General features: G+C 41.7%; 1 protein-coding gene across 3 annotated transcripts in view; it reads left to right on the forward strand.

The window, feature by feature from the left end:
• The window catches only part of RASIP1 (Ras interacting protein 1), a 122,958-nt gene that overhangs the window by 14,514 nt on the left and 84,578 nt on the right, over positions 1-23,866 (forward strand). For 2 of the 3 annotated variants that reach the window (XM_089690945.1, XM_089690946.1), the window contains exon 3: positions 4,913-5,511. In XM_089690945.1, coding sequence (XP_089547071.1) covers positions 4,913-5,511 — 599 coding nt within the window. The remainder of the gene's footprint in view (positions 1-4,912; positions 5,512-23,866) is intronic. The other variant, XM_089690947.1, reaches the window with a different exon arrangement.

Genomic DNA, 23,866 nt, shown 5'->3' on the forward strand with positions numbered 1-23,866 from the left:
ACTAGCCAGCAGCAGGAGATTCATCCATCCATGCTGTTTAGAATGAATGGAGACATTGCACATATTTCAGTTATAAAAACAAAACGTGTATAACTAGCTTTATCGGTTACCTTGTTCCCAGCTTTCTTCAAAGTCTACAGAACACACCTTCCCCTATGTTGTGGCAATGAGAGAGAAGTAGTTCTGTGATCTTGTCCTAGGTTGGCAATGTTGTGCCTTCATAGTTACTATTCAGTGAGTGAGCACTGTCACCCTAGGACAAGAAGTGTGTTACTGACAGGGTCTCTAAATGAAGATAAAGGAAAAAAAGAAAATGAATGCAGCCACCACATCTAAGGACTGAAGGCTGAAATATATTACCTTTTTTGTTCCTGGGTTTACATACACTTTAACCACTTCAAGTCCGGACACTTTCACCCCTTCCTGTCCAGGCCAATTTTCAGCTTTCAGTGCTATCACACTTTGAATGACAATTGTGCGGTCATGCAACACTGTACCCATATGAATTTTTTAGCATTTTTTTGAGACAGTAAAACCTTATTTTGGTGGTATTTATTCACCACTGGGATTTTTATTTTTTTGCTATATAAATGAAAAAGTCCAAACATTTTGAAAAAAGTGGTTTTCTTATAACATTTTGCAAATAAATAATCTTTCTTCATAAATCTTCGCCAAAATGTGTTCAGCTATCTATATAGTAAAAACAAAATAACCCAAATCAGTTTATAATCAAAAATTATAATTTTCTAAATTTATTTTTATTTTAGTTTTTTATAATATTATTTATGTGGTTTTTTTTTAACATACTGTCACCCTAGCAGTACAGTGTCACCATAGTGACACTGTACTACTTGTGGGGGGTGATGAAGATTTTTTTTTCTATTTTTACACTGATTGCTTTTACACCCATAAAGGCTGTAAAAGCAATCATTTCTCCTCTGGCTGCATTCCTGCAGCCATTGAGAAACACTGCGAGCTGGATTGGTCACAGCTTGTCACATGGTACAAGGCTGTTATGAATAGCCTTGTGCCATGTGACCTCTGTGATCATTCACAGATTTCACTGTAGTAAGCAATTGCCAATGATGTCAGGAAGTGATATCTTGTTTACTACTGTTCATGTGATCACTGATTGGCCAATCAGTGATCACATCAATCGGGACCTCAAACAGAGGTCCCGTACAGTGATCGGTGCTGCGAGCTCCTAGGGAGAGGCACAGGCAGGGAAGCTGGAGGACATTTATAAACAGCCACCCGCTTCTGCACTGCTCCTGCCTGGCCGTTTACATACATGGGCTGGACGGGAAGTGGTTACTATATACTTGAAATATGTGCTCTTCGTGGTAAAAGAACATTTTACACAGCAAGTGTGCTCTAAATACCACAACAATTGTATGGACAAACAAAAACCTCTTTGATCATTCACAGATTTCACAAGTAGTAAGCAATGATGTCAGGAAGTGACATCTTGTTTACTACTGTTCATGTGATCACTGATTGGCCAATCGGTGATCACATCAATCGGGACCTTACACAGAGGTCCCGTACAGTGATCTGTGTTCTGCTGTGTCCGAAGGACACAGCGGGCACCAATCGCGGTGCTGCGCGCTCCCAGGGAGCGTGCACAGGCAATGGATGCAGGGGGACATTTAGAAACATCCACCCGCATCGGCTGTGCTCCCATCCGGCCGTTTGTCTACATGGGCCGGACAGGAAGGGGTTAATATTATACCACATATCTGCAGCTGTGATAGGTTCCATGCACACTTGCGTAAAAAAACACTGCTCCTAGAGGAGTTTAGCGTTTTGCCTGTAGAAGGAACTAACTTCGTTCACATTAGGCAGTCTAGAGGTGTTTATTTTAAGCTCAGCATTTAGAAGCAGAAAAAAACCCTTCTATTTTGCATTTTTGAGAAGGCAGAACAATGCGCTAAACACTTTTAAACGTTAATACAGAAAATGCTCAAAACTACTGTTTTTTTCTGCCAAGAGCACTGGCATTTTTTTAAGCTAGTGTGCAAGGAGCCCTAAAATTGGCAGGTTTATTGTTTTTTTTTTAATTTATGTTTAAATAATTGCTGGAAGCCAAATCATCAAGCTTCTCAAACAATTTAGTGGTAGGATTCTTCTATCTTGAGTCCTGTTCTGTTCATCTACCCTCTCACTGATCAGGTTGGTTCACCTAGGCCTGGATAGTACAGATCAAGGAGGATATTAGAGATTTTTGACAGTTGCCATTTGCCTCATTGTGCTAGGATTTATGTAGTGTAGTGATACCTTTGCTGAGACATTGGTTGGGGGTGGGGTTCCCTCCTCCTTCCATCCTGTCCCCTGGTCATATGACAGATAATGAATGAAAGAATGGAGAGGGAGGAAGTTAGAGGGCGGCCAGTGTTCAGCTTACACTGTATCATTTCCGTTAGGCCTTGAAGTTAGGAACAGAGAAGAAGGCTGGTGCGTGTTCTTGGCTGACATACCATGGCAAAATGTCCATTGTCCAGCCCTGCCTTCAAAAAGTGCAAAGGTTAGATATGAATAGACGAGTCAGCTGGAGCATCTGAATTTATCTGGCTTCCCGTTCACATAGTTTTTTTCCCAATAGATTAATTATAACTGAGATCTTATAACATAGGGGTTAACAATGCAATTTATAAGCATTTCAGATACTGGATATTTGTCAAATTACTCAGTCCCGTGTTTTGGCTAAGCTGAGGCTTCATGCATCGTTTTAGTGTCAGTGTATGTCCAGGGGAATAGTAGGGTGCCCGTGATTCTTTGGCTACATAAGAAACTTTCAGCTGAAATAGCTTTAGTCAGCTGGTCAGCCATAAACATTGCTTTGTGTTTGGTAGTTGCTTACCACCAGTGTGCTGCCAGACCAGACCAGGTGTAGCAACAGGAACATTCCATAGAACAAATAATTCCACTTCTAAAGAACTGTCCAAACAAATGTTTAACGGGAGCATTTGCTTGCAAGTTCCATAGAAGTGGTGGTCTGGATAAACAAACAGCATAAAAATGTAAGCTATGCTGAGCTATTTTAATTGGACTCTATATTGACAGTCTCATTCAAACACAGTTTGGAAACTGTTAAGCTGGCCTTATGAACACACTAAGAAATGTTGGTTCTAAGGAACTCAGAGGATTTCCTCACTTGTTCCCGTTGCGCTGAGAATGCCATCATACCATCTACGGGCCAATAGCATCACAGCCAACACCAGATTAAAATGTATCCAATGTCAAACCTTTGTTATAGGTTTTAGAAGAATATCAGCTGTTTTTTACTAGCTGTGTCTCTAGAAAGAATATTTAACCCTTCCGATTAGTCCTGGTGACCATTTCCCAGTTACCACTGGAAAAGGAATAGAAATCCTCCAATTTGGACACCTATTAGACAGGAGGCACCACCTGTCAAATTCAACCATTCAAGTCAATGAGGTCACACCGCAACAGCAAGCCAAGTATTTGGCTTGAAGTTGCAGTGCATTAGCCCTGTTTAAAAAAGACAGGCGTTCGGAAGGCAGCAGGATTGAATCCTGAACACCTGACATTGGGTGCTTTGCTCCGCTCTGAAAAGAGATCTGTCAGTGCCAGAGACTGCTTTTTAGAGCTTTGACTAGTGTTAACCTAGTCTAGAAGAGGAGAGGATTTCCTCTTACTTTTGGAAGATTTTCTTTCACTCCTTGTAGTGTCTCAAAGACAGGAAAATAGGTGAAATGTCCCCAAAGGAACACATATGGGTTCAATCCTTTACTATCCACTTTATTGAGGACCTCTACAAGTGTCAAATATCAGCTAGGTTCAGTAAAATATTCTAATCTAGAATGGAGAGAGGGAGGGAAAATAGAAGGGGGGGGGGGGTGATATGTCAGGCAATAGGGAAGGGAACAAGAAGAACTAGAAAAGCTACAATTTCTGGGGAAATTGTGTGAAGTGTTCTTGCCTCCACCAGTAGTCTACAACTGGAGTGGGCGGAGTAACTGGGTGGAGTGGCTTGAGTAACTGTTGTGTGGTTGGAGTGGCTGGAGTAACTGTGAAAAGGTCAATGGGCGGCGTGAGTTGCAAACAAATGGTCATATTGTGAAAACTATCAGGACTATGGCTTAGCCGTGGACATTTTAGTGGCAGCAGGGATGGCTGCACATTTTAATATAAGATTTGTGTAGGTGGGCTTCAAAATGAGGGAGTGATGGCAGTTTAGATATCATGTCCTGATTTTTCAGCTCACACTCTAGCTTTTGTCAGCTCCCACTCTAGTTTTGAACATTCTGCCATTCATTCCAATTTCACCACAAAAAACGTCGATATTTCGAGAACCATTCGGCGAAACGTTCCACAAAGTAATAGCACACCAATCGGGAACAATCCGCACGTTTCGGTATAATACTGTCTATGTAGTGTAAAAACTGTGGCAGGAGTTAGGGTGGTAAATTTGGTTATAATAATAAGAATATATATGTGAGATAACAGTAAGTGGTCTTGCCATGCAAGAACACTTAATGAAACAGAAAGCTTGGGGACAATCCCCTATAGATAAGCATTGGAGTTAACTCCACCACAATAGGGGCAGAAAATACTCTTTAGGAAGCTACAAACCTTTAACCTTCTATAGAGATATCTGTTTTGACTTCACCTAGGCTGCCCATATCTTATTAAACTTATCTGGGCAGTTCTGTCCCATGTACATCAATTTATACTGTGGCAAAGCAGCATTGACTAGGATCTTCCATTGTTTTATGGTTGGAGGATGGGAGATGTTAATCATTTTTGCTGGTAGTCAAAAAATATTTAACTGCTTTTGACTTTACTGACCAGTGTTATTTTGTAGTCTATGATCAACATAAGAACATACAATAATCCACAGTTGTTACTTGGCTTGCATGTATACTTACCCTTTTATGGTTTTTACCAGGTCCACCTCTTCAGACACAGGCAGCCGCAGCAATGAGCCTGTTGAGCTACGCCAACCAACTAAGAACAAAAACAATCGACACAAACGCCTGTCCAACCTATTCCATCGTAGCACAATACTTATGACCGGCAGCATCAGTGCCGGAAGTGCAGCAGGGCGCTGGGCTAGTGAGAAAAAGTTGTCCGAAATTATTGACTCGGTACCAGAAGACCTGGTGGAGCTTTCTAGCCAGAAGAATCTGCCTGGCATTCTCAAGATATTTGGTGATGATATTTCATCTGGTACCAACTATAAAAGTGTTCTAGCCATTCCACGGTCCACAGCACGGGAGCTGGTAAAGGAAGCTTTGGAGAGGTATGCTGTTGCGGATGCAGACACAGAATCATTTGTCCTTTGTGATGTAGTGGGACGTTTTGTGGGTCACGATGGAGAATGGAAGATGGAATATCTACGCATAGTGGGGGACAATGAACGGCCTCTGGTTCTACAAGAAATGTGGAAGCCTAAAGCTGGTTTCTCTCGGCGGTTTGAAATTAGGCGCAAACAAGAAGTGGAGAAGATGACTGCAGCAGAAGATAATGAGACCGCAGGTGGGCATGGTGTGTAAAACCAAATTAGTGTACCATTATTAATGCTGGTTTTAATATATGTATAATTATTATTAGTATATATAGTGGTGTATGTGTATATATATTGTGTGTATATATATATATATATATATATATATATATATATATATATATATACACACACATCGGGTAAAATAAGTATTGAACACGTCACCATTTTTCTCAGTAAACATATTTCTAAACGTGGGTGCTATTGATATGAAATTTTCCCCACATGTCGGTAACAACCCATGCAATCCATACTTACAAAGAAACCAAAACAAATACATTCAGAAATTAGGTTATGTGTAATAAAATGGAATGAAATAGTGAAAAATATTGAACACGCTAACTGAAATGTATTTAATACTTTGTACAAAATCCATTGTTTTTTATGATAGCTTCAAGATGCCTCCTGTATGGAGAAACTAGTCGCATGCATTGCTCAGGTGTGATTTTGTCCCATTCTTCCACACAGTCTTCAAATCTTGAAGGTTCCGTGGGCCTCTTATATGAACTCTGATCTTTAGTTCTTTCCATCAATTTCCTATGGGATTCAAGTCAGGTGATTGGCTGGGCCATTCTAGCAGTTTTATTTTCTTTCTTTGAAACCTATTGACAGTTTCCTTGCCTTTGTGTTAGGTATCATTGTCTTGCTGAAATGTCATCTTCATGATCCTGGTAGATGACAGCTGATTTTTATCAAGAACGTCTTGGTACATTTTTCAGTTCATCCTTCCTTCAATGCCAATACCGTATGCTGAAAAACAGCCCCACAGCATGATGTTCCCATCTCCAAACTTCACTGTTGGTGTGGTGTTTTTAGGGTGATGTGCAATGACATTTGACCTCCCAACATGGTGCGTATCATGGCATTCAAAGAGTTCAATTTTGGTCTCATCTGACCAGATTATATTCTCCCTGTATTTCACAGTCTTGTCTAAATGTTGTGCAGCAAACGAACTTCAACATGCTTTTTCTTCAGCAATGGAGTCCTGCGTGGTGAGTGTGCATACAGGCCATGGTGGTTGAGTGAATTACTTATTGTTTTCTTTGAAATAATTGTACCTGCTAATTCTAGGTCTTTCTAAAGCTCTCCACAAGTGGTCCTTGGCTCTTGGGCAACTCTTCTGATAATTCTTTTCAATCCTCTGTCAGAAATCTTGCAAAGAGCACTTGGTCGTAGCTGGAATATGGTGAAATTAGGCTCTTTCCAATTCCTAATAATGACCCCAACAGTGCTCACTGGAACAGTCAGAAGTTTAGAAATCCTTCTGCAACCAATGCCATCAGTATGTTTTGCAACAAATAGTTGCAAAGGTCTTGAGAGAGATCTTTGCTTTTACCTATCATGACATGTTTCTTGTGTGACACCTTGGTAATGAGACACCTTTTTATAGGTCATCAGTTGAGACTGAGCCCGCTGATATTAGTTTGCACTGACAAGGGACAGGATTGCTTTCTAATTACTGATAGATTTCAGCTGGTGTCTTGACTTTCCATACCTTGTATTCAATACTTTTTCCCTGTGTCATTCCATTTTATTACTTATATCTTAGTTCCTCAACATACAGTATTTGTTTATTTGTTTTGGTTTCTTTGTATGTATGGATTGCATTGATTGTTACCAACATGTGGTGAAAATTTCATGTCAATAGCACCTTTAGAAATATATTTACCTAGAAAAATGGTGACGTGTTCAGTACTTATTTTACCCACTTTATTTATATATATATATTTATATGTATATAAACATTTTTCTTTTACTAATAAACTTTGATGGTTCACGGTAGTTCAACTTCTGATGCCACTTGAGTCACACAGAGTTGCTAGACAAAGGAAAATACATATTCAATGGTACCCATTCTCATCAATGCGATTTAACATGGTGTGATTCTGGAAACAGTTCCAATGCTACTTTGGTGTGATTTACAGTTCTATTTGGCCCCATAGAATATGCTTTCATCAAAGTCACACTACATAATTGCACTGAAAATCATGTCAAAATTGCACTGGAACAGTGTGAACCAGGGGCGGACTGACCATTTGGAAACTCGGGCACTGCCCGAGGGCCCGGGGTCAGTAGGGGGCCCCATGAGATGCCCCTGGTACTTTTTTCATAGGCTTTTTTGAGTTTGGGCATGGACACAGGGGCCCCATGATCCCCTTTTGCCCGGAGGCCCCATGAGTTGTCAGTCCGCCCCTGGTGTGAACCTAGCCTTCTTGAGTTTAAGTGTTTCCAGTGAAGGAAACTTGTATTGCTACCGCATACAAAGATATTTTTGACAATTCTGCATTGTGGTAGCAACATATTGGGGAAAGTCCTTTTCTGTTCAAGGATGGATGTGCCAAAAAGCCAGGTCCATAAAGAAATTGTTTGACGAGTTTGGTGTGGAAGACCTCGAGTGGCCTTCACAGAGCTCTGAAACACTTATAAAGGGGTTCTAAAGGCTGTTTTTAGAACTAATGCATTACTTGCATTAAGGAAAAAAAACATCCCCTCAACTGTTCCTGCTTCCCTAAACACTTACCTGAGTCCTCTCACAATCTAGAGCTGGCTGCAGCACCGTTGCTCTCTCTTCCTTGTCTCACAGGAGAGTGTGTGAGTAGTGGAAGCCATTGGCTCCTGCTGCTGTCAATCGTATCTTGTGAGGGTGGGGGGCATGGCCAGGCTGCACCATTGGTGTCTATGGATGCTCACAGCCTGGCTCAGAACATGGCTTGCTGAGGGGGCACTCAGCAAGGAGTGCGGACAGAACTGGCAGGAGACTCCAGAACATATTTTTTATTTTAGCCAAAAGAAATAAACTTTATTATCACATTAAATAGCCTTGGGATGAATAGGAATGCCAATTGCAAGCCAGGTCTTCACATCCAACATCAGTCCCTGACCTCACAAATGCTCTTTTGGCTGAATGGACACAGATTCCCATAGGCACACTCTAAATTCTTGTGGAAAGACTTCTCAGTTTTAGCCACAAAGGTAGGCGTGTTTGTGTGTGTGTAATCTCCATATTAACACCCATGGTGGAATGGGATGCCCAACATTTAATTTTGGTGATACGTGGGGAAAATAATTATTTGATCCCCTGCAGATTTTGTAGGTTTGCCCACTTACAGAGAAATTAAGAGTCTATCATTTTTATCATAGGTGTTTTTTAAATAATAGAGACAGAGTATCAACCAAAAATCCAGAAAAAACACATGATACAAGTGTTATAAACTGAGTTGCAGTTCAGTGAGTAATGCCAAAGAGCTCAATTTTGGTCTCCTCTGACCACAGCCCTTTCTCCCAATCCTTCTCTGAATCATTTAGATGTTCATTGGCAAACTTTGGATGGGTCTGTACATGTGCCTTCTTGAGGAGGGGGATCTTGCCGGCGCTGCAGGATTTCAATCCATGGCAGCGTATTGTGTTACCAATGGTTTGTTTGGTGACTGTGGCCCTGACTGCCTTGAGATCATTCACAAGCTCCTCCTCTGTAGTTCTGGGCTGATCCCTCACTTTTCTGATGATCATCCTTACACCATGAGGTGAAGTCTTGCATGGAGAACGAGGGCGATTGATGGTATTTTTGTATTTCTTCCATTTATAATACATTTGTCTCCCTCTCACCAAGCTTCTTGCTGATGGTCTAGTAGCCCATTCCAGCCTTGTGCAGGTCTACAATCTTTGACAGCTCTTTGATCTTGCCCATGGTGGTGCCCAAGAAAAAGATTCTGTGGACAGGTGTCCTTTATACACATAATGAGTTGTCTCTAGGAGGACCTTCTTAAATTGACAGGACTAATCTGTTTACCACATGAGCACATATCCATTCTGTGGGAGCCAGAATTATTGTTGGTTGATAGGGGATCGAATACTTATTTTGCTCTCTGAACTTCAACTCAATTTATAAAATTTGTATCGTGCGTTTTTTCTGGATTTTTGGTTGATATTCTGTCTCTATCATTTAAAATACACCAATGATAAAAAATTATAGACCCTTATTTCTTTGTAAGTGGGCAAATTTACAAAATCTGCAGGGGATCAAATAATTATTTTTCCCACTGTATGGTATGTGTGTAATGTACTGTATATAAAACCTGATATCACTCTTACCACTCAAGATGTTGCTGGGCCCTTGGCCGAGCCCTTCTTGTACAACAGGAGCAAAGAACAGGAAATTACAGTTTACCATAAACATGCAGTTCCACTAGGAATGACGATGTCTGCCCCTACCTCCGATACCTGCAGGCAGTTACTTCAGTCCAGGAAGAATCAATGAGCTGCGAGGATTCTCACCAGCACCCTCATAGTTAATTGAGAACCACAAAGGCTGTCGGTTCTTGTAGTCTATTCATTCACAAAACTCTGAATTGCTAAACCCAGGACCCGGCATTCACTATATCTGGTCACCCACAGTACACAGAACATGGAAATGCAATTATTTTAGCAAATATAAACTGCTAAATACCTTTTCTTATCAGTAGTTAGAGCAGTCTTGTGACTTCTATCAGTGTCCAGCTGAGCATGGGTTAAAGCGTGTAGGAGGAGTTTTCATTCTCCTCTCACTGCCCTATGAGATTTCATGACCCCTGACCCCTCTGTCTGGACAGTGCTGATTGGTCTTGTGCAGGTCACATGCACCTTCCCAAGAAAAAGAAAAAACTCTCTAGCAATACACACCAAACTGAACATGTGCTAAGTTCCCCCGAGGCTGTGTTCTGTCAGTAGATGAATTGGGGAACATAGAAGAAGGGGAGGATCAGAAAAGACATGGTCAAACATCCTTTTTACACAATGCAGAGGATTAACCCCTTGAGCTCCACAGTGAGTATAACAAGCATGCTTTACGGCATATACAGACTGATTTTACTGTTGTGGGTTTAGTAAGACTTTATGTGCATACAGTTTTTTTCAAATTTGATAGAAATTGATAGTAATTGATTAATACAACTTTATCAAATAAGAGATTCTTACAAACTTTGCCTAAATATTTTTTCCATACCAGATCTGAATATGGTTTATTACTAGACAATACTAATCATTTGTTAAAGCGGAGCTCCACCCAAGAGGGGAAATTCTGCTTTAAAGAGTGGTTTCCCGCTCCCCATTGGCACCTTTGGGGAGCGGGTCCCTGAAATTGACAGATACCCACTCCCACTTCTGCTGCGATCGCCTAGTCGATTGGAAGTGGAAGTTGTCCTCCCCCCTCCCTCTCCGTAGTCTTCAGTCACATGTCCCAGAAGACTACAGGGACCATTCACAAAGCATAGCACTACGCATGCACAGTGGGCACCCAGTTGTGAAGCTGCAAGCTGTCACAGCCAGGTGCCCACACTAAAGATGCCAGCGCCGGCAACACCGGCCGTCCGGGGAATCGGGCTGCGGGGGACACACCACGGGATCGTGGGACAGGTGAGTGGCTGCTTTTTAAAAGTCAGCAGCTACAGTTTTTGTAGCTGCTGACCTTTTGTTTTTAGAGTGTGACCAGAACTCTGCTTTAAGGCCATTTTTCCACTTACCTTTTTTGCTTTCTTCTTTTTCTATAGGTAGAAATTATTTAATCTCTGTTCTTACTTACATCTGTCATGGAATATATACACTCTGAAAAAGCTCAGGGTTGGGTTAGTTTGGGTTGTAAATTGTCCTGTCAAATATTATGACATGTTATGTTTTAGCCTTGCTGAACATGAGAAGAAAATATTGTAAAAAAAATGTAACCCATAGAACATAATATATAACCATCCAACATATTAAAGTGGAGCTCCACCCAAAAGGGGAAGTTCTGCTTTAAGCCTTTGTTCCCAGCTTCCCATTAAGGATTGGAACCTATGGGAAGTGGGGAGGAGCAGGTAGCCAGATTTGACAGGTACCCGCTCCACCTAGGCGATCGGAAGCTGAAGTTTCTCTCCCCCCCTCCCCATAGTCTTCTGGGACTATGGGGCCATTCACAAAGTGCAAAGCTTCTCGTGCATGTGCAGTGGGCACCCGGCTGTGAAGCCACAAACTGTCACATCCGGGTGCCCACACTGAAGATGCCGGCACCAGGGAGAGAAGATGGCTGGTGAAACCAGCGGTGGTGAGGACACGTGTCTGGATTTTGAAAGTTAGCAGCTACAGTTTTTGTAGCTGCTGACTTTTATTTTTTTTTTGTTTTCAGGTGGAACTCCGCTTTAAACTGTGAGGTCAGTGCTGTCTTTCTGCATTGAATGCCACCCAAGACTTGTCAGTTTCCTGAAATCTGTACAGCTGTTAGGTGAAACAATGATTGTTCAAAGAAGGAATTCCTTTTATCAGTTATATCTTTTTTTTTACAAACAGAAGGCAGTGGCACACAAGCCCTTTGGGAATGATTAAAGGTTATACAAGGTTATACAAGGTAATGATACAAGGCAAGAACAACATATTGAGATAGAAACAAGGACAGAACTATGAGGATAGGTGTGTTATAGTCTATATTTGTGGGTAGGAATCTAGGAGTCATGGGCTGCTGTAACACTTTAGGGGAGCCATTTGTGGGTACTACAGGGGTGTCTGACAGCTGGCTGCCCCCTCACCTGCCCAACCCTCCGAGAGGCAGAGTGGAGAGGTGACTGACAGTCACTACTCTCCACTCTGGGAAGACTTAAAACTGAGTGATCAGCAGTCAATTCTCAAGCTTAGAGCTGCAGCACAGTGCTGAATATGGATATTTGTTTTTTTTTAACCCCAAACTTCGCCTTTAACCACTTCCGTGCCGCCAGAAAGCAGAAATACTGCTACACGGCGGCACTGGTGCGCAAAATCACATAGGTATATATACGTGATTTTGCAGTTCCGGGTAGGGGGAGTCATACAAAGCAGTGAAACACAGCACACGGCCCTCATAGTAAAACAGCACACAGTTAACCCGTTGATCGCCCCACATGGTAACCTCTTCCTGTCCAGTGACATTAATACAGTGTCAGTGCTTTTTATTAGCACTGATCACTGTATTGGTGTCACTGGGGATGTCAGTGACACCAAGTCAGTCCCCCCCCCCCAGTGTAGGAATGCCCACTGCAATCCCGCTATAAGTCGCTGATCGCCATCATTACTAGTAAAAACATTTTTTAATTCCAGTAAATATACACCGCCATTTGTAAACGCTATAACTTTCACATAAACCAATTAATATGCATTGGGTTTTTTTTTCAGCAAAGACATGTAGCAGAATAGATTTTGTCCTAAATTTATGCTGAAATTTGATATTTAACATTTTAATTTTACTGGACATCTTTAATAGCAAAATGTCAAAAATAGATTTTTTTTCTCAAAATTGGCGGGTTTTTTTTCGTTTATAGCGCAAAAAATAAGAAACGCACAGGTGATCGATTGCTATCGAAAGAAATCTCCATTTGTTGGAAAAAAGGACATAAATTTAATTTGGGTGCAGCGTTGCATGACCGCGTAATTGTCAGCTAAAGTAAAGCAGCGCTATATCGCAAAAAATGGCCTGGTCAGGAAGGGGGGTAAATCCTCTGGAGGGCAAGTGGTTAAAACCCAGCTTCACTAAGCAGAGAATCTAAGAGTAACAATATCTTTTGTAGAGAAAAGCTCACCATCTGCCGAAAGCAAACAGAAATCCAGGAAAGCTGTTAGGGTGCTTTCCACAATGTCCCGGGAGGACGGCCAACTTTTGGCTTGAGAGGCAAACACAACCAAAAGGCTTTTTCATTTTAAGGAAAGTTTTCTGAAAGTGCACCACACATAGCTTGTCGCAGTGATTGGTTTACATGATACAATTTGTGGTTGTTATCTTTAATATAAACTAAAAACAAGAACAAAAACATAATATACTTCAGTTGACCAGTCCTTAGATGTGGTGGCTGCATTTGTTTTCTTATTTCAGGATAAGAACATTTACAGCATGTACAGGCGTTACCTGTAGATTTTGTCGGAAATGCTGTGTTCTTGTTACTTTCAAAAGCTAAAAGACTATAATATTCCATCTCTAAACTACTATTCTCCCCATCCTCCATGTGATGGCGATGAACAAAGGCAGACGTGTTTGAAGTCCAGTCTGGGTAGCAACCATGGCTCCTTCCCAGGGGCGGACTGACAACTCATGGGGCCCCCGGGCAATAGGGGATCATGGGGCCCCTGTGTCCTTGCCCAAACTCAAAAAAGCCAATGAAAAAGGTACCAGGGGCATCTCACGGGGCCCCCTACTGACCCCGGGCCCTCAGGCAGTGCCCGAGTTTCCAAATGGTCAGTCCGCCCCTACTCCTTCCATAGATACAATGGAAGAGTGACCCTAGTCACTCAGCGACAGGACAGAAAGTGTGATATTCACAGGACTGCCAGGCTGAAAAAAACAAATGCAGCCACCTCATCTACATATATAGAAAAGAATCACCCCCTACAAAATAACCACATGTTGTTGCTTTGCAGCCTGAAATGAAGACAGACACAGTTTTTGTTTTATCCAGCTGTATTTACTCACTGAAACTTATAACATCCAAGTGAAAGATATAACACCAACATGTCAGAAAAAATTCAAAAAATTCAAAAACAAAATCAATGAGTTGGAAAAAGAATCGCCCCCCTCCTAAAAATGACTTAGTCGGATGTAGCTAATCACCTTCACAAAGACACACAAAGCCTTTTGACTTTCAGCTGTGGTCCTTTTGATTAGCTCAGCATGAAAAAAAGCTTTCCTGGAGCATTTCAGTCCCCGGTAGTGCAACTGAAGCAAATAATCAACTATGGGTGGCACGTCACTGTCAAAAGATCTCCGGGATAAAGTTGTGGACAGGCACAAGTCAGGAGATGGATACAAAACCATTTGAAAGGCTTTATCAATGCCTAGAAACACAGTGAAGTCTATTATTAAGAAGTGGAAGGTATTTAGTACAACACAGACCCTCCCTGGATCAGGAAGTCACTCCAAACTGGATGAAAGAGCCAGGAGGAAACTGGTCAGAGAGGCTTCCAAGAGGCCTACAGCAACTCTGAAGCAGTTGCAGGAATTTATAACAAAGAGGTGTCATTGTGTGCATGTGACAACAATATCACAAATCCTCCACAAATGTAGTTTGTATGGGAGGGTTGCAAGAAAAAAGCCACTCCTCAAGAAAGGCCACCTGCAGTCATTGACTGAGCTTTACCAAAGCGCACCTTGAATATTCTGAGGAAAAAGGTGTTATTGTCACTAAAATTGAATTATTTGGCCTCCACACTAAACGATATGTCTGGTGGAAATCCAATCCAGCTCACCATCCAAATAACACCATTCCTACAGTAAAGCACGGAGGTGGTAATATACTGTTATGGGGGGGGGGGGGGTTCTCTGCAGCAGGGATGGGAGCACTTGCAAGGATAGAAGGGAAAATGGATGGGGCAAAATACAGTCAAATTCTTAAGGACAATCTGCCAGAAAGTTGTCAATGGGAAGAAGGTTAACCTTCCAACATGAAAGGGGTGCTCCCTAGGGGCGGACTGACAACTCATGGGGTCCCCCGGGCAATAGGGGATCATGGGGCCCCTGTGTCCTTGCCCAAACTCAAAAAAGCCTATGAAAAAGGTACCAGGGGCATCTCATGGGGCCCCCTACTGACCCCGGGCCCTTGGGCAGTGCATGAGTTTCCAAATGGTCAGTCCGCCCCTGGGTGCTCCTATCACAGGGTGGTTACTGTGGGGATGCAAATAAGGCTGTAATGTGCCACGTCCTAATCAATGCAAATTATAATTGGAAATAGAGAACCTTATGGACATTATAGGCACTATAGTAATTCATAAAATGTAACCGTTTATTGAACATGCAGAGAATAGTACATACACATATAAAACACAAAATTGTTACAGAATATACTCTAACCCTACAACATATATATAAAATATATATATATATATATATATATGCAGATTCACATATTAATGGTATCTTCTACATTGACAAAAATATGCTGCAGATGCGGCAATACCTAAGAAGGGATACTCTTGAACTGATTATAGTAGTAATAGCTCAACATGATTCGCGATATCACTTCTTCAGGAGCTGTAAGAAGACTTCTAAATGGAGAAATATACAAAATCCCCATTGAAAATCAGTCCACAAACAGTCACCATCAAATTCAACTGAACTTGAGCAGTTCTGCAAAGAAGAGCGGGCAAATATTGCAAGGTCTAGATGTGCAAAGTTAATAGAGACATCCCAACAGAGTAAAGGCTGTAAATAAAGCAACAGATGGTTCAACAAAATACTGACACAAGGGGCGATCCTTTTTCCAACTCAGTGATTTTATTTTTGAATTTATTTTATTTTTTTCTGACATATTGGTGTCATATCTTTCACTTGGATGTTAAAGGTTGCACTGAGTAGATGAAGCTGGATAAAACAAAAACTGTGTCTGTCTTTGTTTCAGGCTGCAAAGCAACAGAATGTAATAATTTTAAAGGGGGTGATTATTTTCTATACTCACTGGTAAACTGTAAGGTATGGCTTTTTTTTTAGTTTAGATACACATAAACAACATGCTTTATTATGCAACACCCGTTCATGTACAGTTGCAAGAAAAAGTATGTGAACCCCTTGGGATTACGTGGAGTTTTGCATGAATTGGGCATAAAATGTGCTCTGAACGTCACCTAAGTCACAACAATAGAAGAACACAGTCTGCTAAACATAATACTACACAAACATTAGATGTTGCCATGGTTTAATTGCACATAACATGTAAACATTCACAGTGCAGGGAGGAAAAAGTATGTGAGGCCCTAGCTTAATGAATTCTCCCAGAGCTAATTGGAGCCAGGAGTGAGCCAACCTTGACTCCAATCAGTGTGATGATATTGGATGTGTTGCTGACAGCTGTCCTGCCCTTAAAAAACACACACCTGTTTTGGGTTTACTGGTTTCAAGAAGCACTGTCTGATGTGAACCATGCCTCACAGAAAAGAGCTCTCAGAAGACCTACGATCAAGAATTGTTGACTTGCATGAAGCTGGAAAGGGTTACAAAAGTATCTCCAAAAGCCTTGATGTTCATGTGTCCATGGTAAGACAGACTGTCTACAAATGGAGAAAGTTTAGCACTGTTGCTACTTTCCCTAGGCGTGGTCGTCCTGTAAAAATAACTGCAAGAGCACAGCGCAGAATGCTGCATGAGGTAAAGAAGAATCCCAGAGTGTCAGCTAAAGACCTACAGAAATCTCTGGCACATGCTAACATTTTTGTTGACACATCTACAATAAGGAAAACATTAAACAAGAATGGAGTACATGGGAGGACACCACGGAGGAAGCCATTGCTGTCCAAAAAGAATATTGCAGCACGTTTGAAGTTTGCAAAAGAGCACCTGGATGTTCCACAGCACTACTGGCAAAATATACTGTGGACAGATGAAACCAAGATTGAGTTGTTTGGGAAGAACACACAACACTATGTGTGGAGAAAAAAAGGCACAGCACACCAACATCAAAACCTCATCCCCACTGTAAAACATGGCGGAGGGAGCATCATGGTTTGGGGGTGCTTTGCTGCCTCAGGGCCTGGACGGATTGTTGTCATTGATGGGAAAATTAATTCCAGAGTTTATCGAGGCATTTTACAGGAAAACGTACGACCATCTGTCCACCAACTGAAGCTCCGCAGAGGATGGGTGATGCAACAGGACAATGACCCAAAACATACAAGTAATTCAACAAAATAATGGCTGCAACAGCACAGAATACGCCTTCTGGAGTGGCCCAGTCAGAGTCCTGACCTCAACCCGATTGAAATGCTGTGGCATGACCTTAAGAAAGCGATTCACACCAGACATCCCAAGAATATTGCTACACTGAAACAGTTTTGTAAAGAGAAGTGGTCCAAAATTACTCCAGATCGTTGTGCAGGTCTGATCTGCAACTACAGGAAACGTTTGGTTGAGGTTATTGCTGCCAAAGGAGGGTCAACCAGTTATTAAGTCCAAAGGTCCCCTAATTTTTCTTCTGGTTAGGTAGATTTCAACTGCAAAACACAACAAAAATGAAGCAAAAACGCACTACATGCTTTTCTGCAGCGTTTCCATTGAAGTATATAGAACCAAAAATGCTACTTTTTGCATTCAAAAAAGTCCTTGACCCTTTCCAACAAACGCATTGGGTGAAAACGCGGAGATGTGAATGTGTCCCATAGGAAATCATGTTAAATGGACTGTAGTGCGTTTCTGTAAAATGCAAAATGTTGCTGAAAATGCTTAGGTGTGAACCTAGGGTAACATGGTTTTCTATAGGACATGTTCACACCTATGTGTTTTTCAGCCGCTGAGTTTTTGGAAAGGGCCAGGTATTTTATTTAACCTCAAAACAGTGCGTCTTTGGTTCAATAGACTTCAATGTAGACTCTGCAGAAAAGCATGTAGTGCATTTTTGATGCGTTTTTGACTCGTTTTGTGTTTTTAATTACTTGCCCTCCTGAGGATTTACCCCCCTTCCTGACCAGGCCATTTTTTGCGTTACGGCACTGCGTTACTTTAAGTGACAATTGCGCGGTCATGCAACACCGCACCCAAATTAAATTGAATTCCCTTTTTCCCACTAATTGAGCTTTCTTTCAGTGGTATTTGATCGCCTGTGTACTGACACTTTTGAGAAAAAAAACAATATTTTGGACTTTTTGGTATTAAACATGTCCAGTAAAAAAAAGAGCGTAAGTTGCACTAACCAGATAGCGCAAATTATAGCACTTTTGAGTAATCAGAACCACTCCTGGTCATCATCATCCTGGGATGCATGGAGCATCACTGGCACCAGGTCTGCATATAGTCTCTCCTCCACTGACACTCTCCCGATTAATGGGAAGATTCTCTTCACTAATACGCACCCACTGGTCAGCACTCCAGCTTAGTGGCTATTCCTTACAGCAGCCATCACCGAGTCACAAGAAGCAGCAAATTTAGGCCAAAATGTATTCTGTGACATGTCTTTGCTAAAAAAAAAATAATCCCAATATGTGTAAATTAATTGGTTTATGTGAAAGTTATAGCGTTTACAAATGGCGGTATAGATAATGGGATTTTTTTTACTAGTAATGGCAACAATCAGCAACTTTTAGCGGGACTGCAGCCGACATTCTGACACTGGGAGGAACTAACTTGGTGTCACTGACATCTCCAGTGACACCAATACAGTGATCAGTGCTAAAAAAAAAAAGCGCTGACACTGTACTAATGGCACTGGGCAGGAAGGGGTCAATGTGAGGGGTGATCAAAGGGTTAACTGTGTGCTGGGAGTGTTTTACTAGGGGTGTGTGTTCTTCACTGTAAGCACACTGATTGGGATGGCTGTACTGTGCACAGCCATCCCGAGCAGTGTGCTCGAGCTGACAGGGAAGAAGATTGTTTGTAAACAAAACAATCTTCCTCCCTGTTGGAGATACTCGGTAATCACCCGGCGCCAGTGGGTAATTACCAGACGGGACCCAGTGATTGACATCTGCGGCCGCGAATGGCAACACGGATAGGGTGCGTTCGCGGCTCACGCATGCCCCCTACCCATGAATGCAAAATCACGGATATATACGTGATTTTGCGCACAGGTGCCACCCTGTAGCAGTATATCTGCTATAGGGCGGTCCTTAAGCGGTTAATCTGCACAATAACAAATTGGGTAAAAAAAGCATAAAAATGCAGTGAAAAAAGCACTGCAGAAACGGATCAAACGCAAACTACATAGGTGTGAACCAGGCCGAACAAGGGGGGCAGATAGCTGCAGCTGCTGAGCTTTATAAAGCTAACTGCAGGTTCCGCTTTTATTAAGGTCTGACTGAAGGGAATATCTCTATTCAGGGCCACCAGTCCAATAAATATACATTTCACTGGCTCATGGGCCAAATATCCCCCAGCCTAGTCCTGTCCTGAAAATATCAGAGTTCAAAAATGGCCTCCTTGCACATAGATTCCTTTACGCACTGTCCCAAATGGTGAATGCATCAGCTTTACAAAGGGGCTCACTGTTTCAACACCGAGTGATAAAATGAAGTATTATTAAAAATATAATCCTGTAACATCCTATACAAATATAATGTGGAAGGGATAAGTAGATTATTTTCAGATAAATAGATTTCCTGCAAAATTACTAATTTCACAATCTGCTAAATCCCCCCCGAGGGAACTCTAAATATTTGGCTCAATGGGCTACTTAGGCAAAATTTGCTTTAAAAAAGAAGATCTACTCTTTTTTTTGTTTCTTTATATTTTTCCCCTTTTTGTGTATGTGATCATTGTTTGTTTGCTGTCACTTTTAAATTGTCTGTTTTTTTTCCTTTCTGTGAAAAACAAAATAGAAAATAATGAGGCTAATGAGGGGCTGTTTTTGCCACAAAGAACAGATTCAAGATAGCTGAAGGAACATTCTGTATTTCTCAGGAGTCAGTAAAGCTGGATTCACACCTATTGTATAAGTTTCTCCCTTTATGTATTTTTTTAAGTGAAATCAATGGAAAAGCATCAAAATGCATGTTAATGTGCATCAATGCGTGTCAACATTTATATTGTAAAGCGTTGAGCAAACTGTTGGCGCTATATATAAATCCTGTATAATAATAATAACTAGAAAAGCTACAATTTCTGGGGAAATTGTGTGAAGTGTTCTTGCCTTCACCAGTAGTCTACAACTCACACTCTAGCTTTTGTCACTCTGCTGCCTGCTCACACACCTGGGTACCTATGGCAACTCACTCTACAGCAAGGGCAGAGAAGAGCGGTTAAAACAAACTGCTCCAACTTGCTCACTTCACTGGCGGTTGCCATCTTCAAACGGTTGTAGTTTAAAAATACATCTTACACCGAAGAGCTTTATATTGTGCGAATCACAAGACCCAGACCTACATTTTGATGCATAGTATGTCTCTGAAATATTAAAAATAAGGGCACAGTCGCAGTTTAGAAATTGCCCTTCAAATTTGAGGTGGCTAGAGTGGAGTTTTAATGAATGTCAATGGGCGGCGTGAGTTGCAAACAAATGGACATATTGTGAAAACTATCAGGACTATGGCTTAGTCGTGGACATTTTTAGTGGCAGCAGGGATAGCTGAACGTTTTGATATAAGATTTGTGTAGGTGGGCTTGAAAATGAGAGAGTGATGGCAGTTTAGAAATCATGCCCTGATTTTTCAGCTCACACTCTAGCTTTTGTCAGCTCCCACTCTAGTTTTGAACATTCCGTCATTCATTCCTATGGAACCATTCAGCGAAACGTTCCACAAAGTAATAGCACACCAATCGGGAACATTCCGCACGTTTCGGTATATTACTGTCTATGTAGTGTAAAAACTGTGGGAGGAGTTAGGGTGGTAAATTTGGCTATAATAATAAGAATATATATGTGAGATAACAGTAAGTGGTCTTGCACTTAATAACATGCATTGCTATGTGCTTTCAATGCATGTTTCAATGTGTTGAATGTCAGAATATGTCATAACGCACATCAACACACACAGGTGTAACTAGAACTATAAAAGACCCAGGGAACCATAAAGAGAGAAATGGTAGGTGTGGCGAACTTGGGCTATTAGTGGGAGGTGCTTAAAGGGATATGCCTAAATAAAACCTGAGCCTCCTCTGCTATGAGTCAAAAGTAATACTCACAATACAGGGGTTAGGAGTAAGTAATCATGCACTCTGGAGTAAAAAATGCACATGGCTCAGGAGTAAGTAACGCACAAAGCCTAGAGCTCAGAAGTAAATACTGCACAGGGTTCAGGAGTAAGTAATGCACAGAGTGCAGGAGTCAGGAGTAAGTAACATACAGAGCCTAGAGCTCAGGAGTAAATAATGCACAGGGTTTAGGAGAAAGTAATGCACAGAGTGCAGGGATCAGGAGTAAGTAGTGCACAGAGCCTAGAGCTCAGGAGTAAATAATGCACAGGGTTCAGGAGTTAGTAATGCACAGAGTGCAGGGATCAGAAGTAAATAACGCACAGAGCCTAGAGCTCAGGAGTAAATAATGCACACGGTTCAGGAGTAAGTAATGCACAGAGTGCAGGGATCAGAAGTAAATAACGCACAGAGCCTAGAGCTCAGGAGTAAATAATGCACACGGTTCAGGAGTAAGTAATGCACAGAGTGCAGGGATCAGAAGTAAGTAATGCACAGAGCCTAGAGCTCAGGAGTAAATAATGCACAGGGTTCAGGAGTAAGTAATGCACAGAGTGCAGGGATCAGGAGTAAGTAATGCACAGAGCCTAGAGCTCAGGAGTAAGTACTGCACAGATTGCAGGGGTCAAGACTAAGTACCACAGACCAACAATGCACACATATGCCACAATCCTCATACCCACAAAATACTTCTAATTACTCTGCTACAAGTGACAGTGTCACAGGCACATATAAACCTCTGTACACAAGATCAATATTAAAAATAAAAACTTAAACTTCATTACATAAGCTTTTCTGCACACAAAAGCTGTCTCTTTGTCTGAGCTTTTTCCATAAAGAAGAACAGCTTATTTAACAGCAGCTGTTGCAACAATGATGATTTTGCTTAGAGCTAAGAAGGGAGAGTGGAGGGGTGGGGGTGCAGAGAGAGGACCATAAAACCTATTGCACCCTTAAAGTGTTACTAAACCTATAACTGTAAAATCAGTCTGTCCATGCAGTAAAGCATGCTTGTTATACTCACTGTGGAACCTAAGGAGTTAATCTTTTGCATTCTATAAAAAGGCTGTTTGATCCTGTCTTCTCTGATCCTCCCATTCTTCTACTGTCCCCAGTCCGCCTGGTGATAGTACAGAGCTCTAAGAGTCACTCTGTACATACTCAGTTTAGTATGTTATGCTAGAGAGTTTTTTATATTCTTTGGGAGGGTGCATGTGATCAGCACAGGGCCAATCAGTCTAGACAGAGGGCCGGGGTTATGCAGCCTCATAGGACAGTCAGAGCACAATGAAAACCCCTCTTACAAGCTTTAACCAGTTCTCAGCTGGTCATTAATAGAAGTCACAAGTCTGATATATACTGCTGATTGGAAAAGGTATTTAGCTGTTTTTATTTAATAAAATAATTGCATTTCCATGTTCTGTGTACTGTGGGAGACCAGATATAGTGAATGCAGGGTTCTGGATTTAGTAACACTTTAATTTCAGTTTCTACATTTTCTTCAGTTAAATGTGTGCACCTTTGCTGAAATTTCCTGATTTTTGTTTAAATTTTGAGGAAATAACAACTCTTAACTAAACTCCTTTAATAAACAGAGGTTCCAAATATATGCGAAAGCTAAACATCTTCTCCAATGCCCCTCTGTGAAATATGGTCCTGAACTCCAGTCTACCAAAGCTCCTATCTGGGACATACACTATATGGCCAAAAGTATTGGACCACCCCTCCAAATCATTGGATTCAGGTGTTCCAATCACCTCCATGGCCACAGGTGTATAAAATCAAGCACCTAGGCATGCAGACGGCTTCTACAAACATTTGTGAAAGAATGGGTCGCTCTCAGGAGCTCAGTGAATTCAAGCGAGGTACCGTGATAGGTTGCCACCTGTGCATTAAGTCCATCCATGAAATTTCCTTGCTAATAAATATTCCATGATCAACTGTTAGTGATATTATAACAAAGTGGAAGCAACTGGGAACATTAGCAACTCAGCCATGAAGTGGTAGGCCACGTAAAATTACAGAGCGAGGTCAGCGTATGTTGAAGAGCACAGTGCACAGAAGTCACCAACTGTCTGCAGAGTCAATAGCTAAAGACCTCCAAACTTCATGTGGCCTTCAGATTAGCACAACAACAGTGTGTAGAGAGCTTCATGGAATGGGTTTTCATAGCCGAGCAGCTGCATCCAAGCCTTATATCACCAAATGCAATGCAAAGCATCGGATGCAGTGGCGTAAAGCACACTGCACTGGACTCTAGAGCAGTGGAGACGTGTTCTCTGGAGTGACGAATCACACTTCTCTGTCTGGAATGATGATGGCCATGTCTGGGTTTGGCGGTTGCCAGAAAACGGTACTTGCCTGATTGAATTGTGCCAAGTGTAAAGTTTGGTGGAGGGGGATTATGGTGTTGGGTTGTTCTCCAGGGGTTGGGATTGGCCCATACATTTGAGTGAAGGGAACTCATAAGGTGTCAGCATACATTTTGGACAATTTCATGCTTCTAGCTTTGTGGGAACTGTTTGGGGATGGCCCCTTCCTGTTCCAACATGACTGCATACCAGTGCACAAAGCAAGGTCCATAAAGACATGGATGAATGAGTTTGGGGTAGAGGAACTAAACTGGCCTGCACAGAGTCCTGACCTCAACCCAATAGAACGCTTTTGGGATGAATTAGAGCGGAGACTGTGAGCCAGGCCTTCTCATCCGACATCAGTGCCTGACCTCACAAATGCGCTTCTGGAAGAATGGTCAATCATTC

This window comes from Staurois parvus, unplaced genomic scaffold, assembly GCF_062004578.1.
Source record: "Staurois parvus isolate SC_StPar_1 unplaced genomic scaffold, SC_StPar_1.0 ptg000548l, whole genome shotgun sequence".
NCBI classification, from domain to species: domain Eukaryota; kingdom Metazoa; phylum Chordata; class Amphibia; order Anura; family Ranidae; genus Staurois; species Staurois parvus.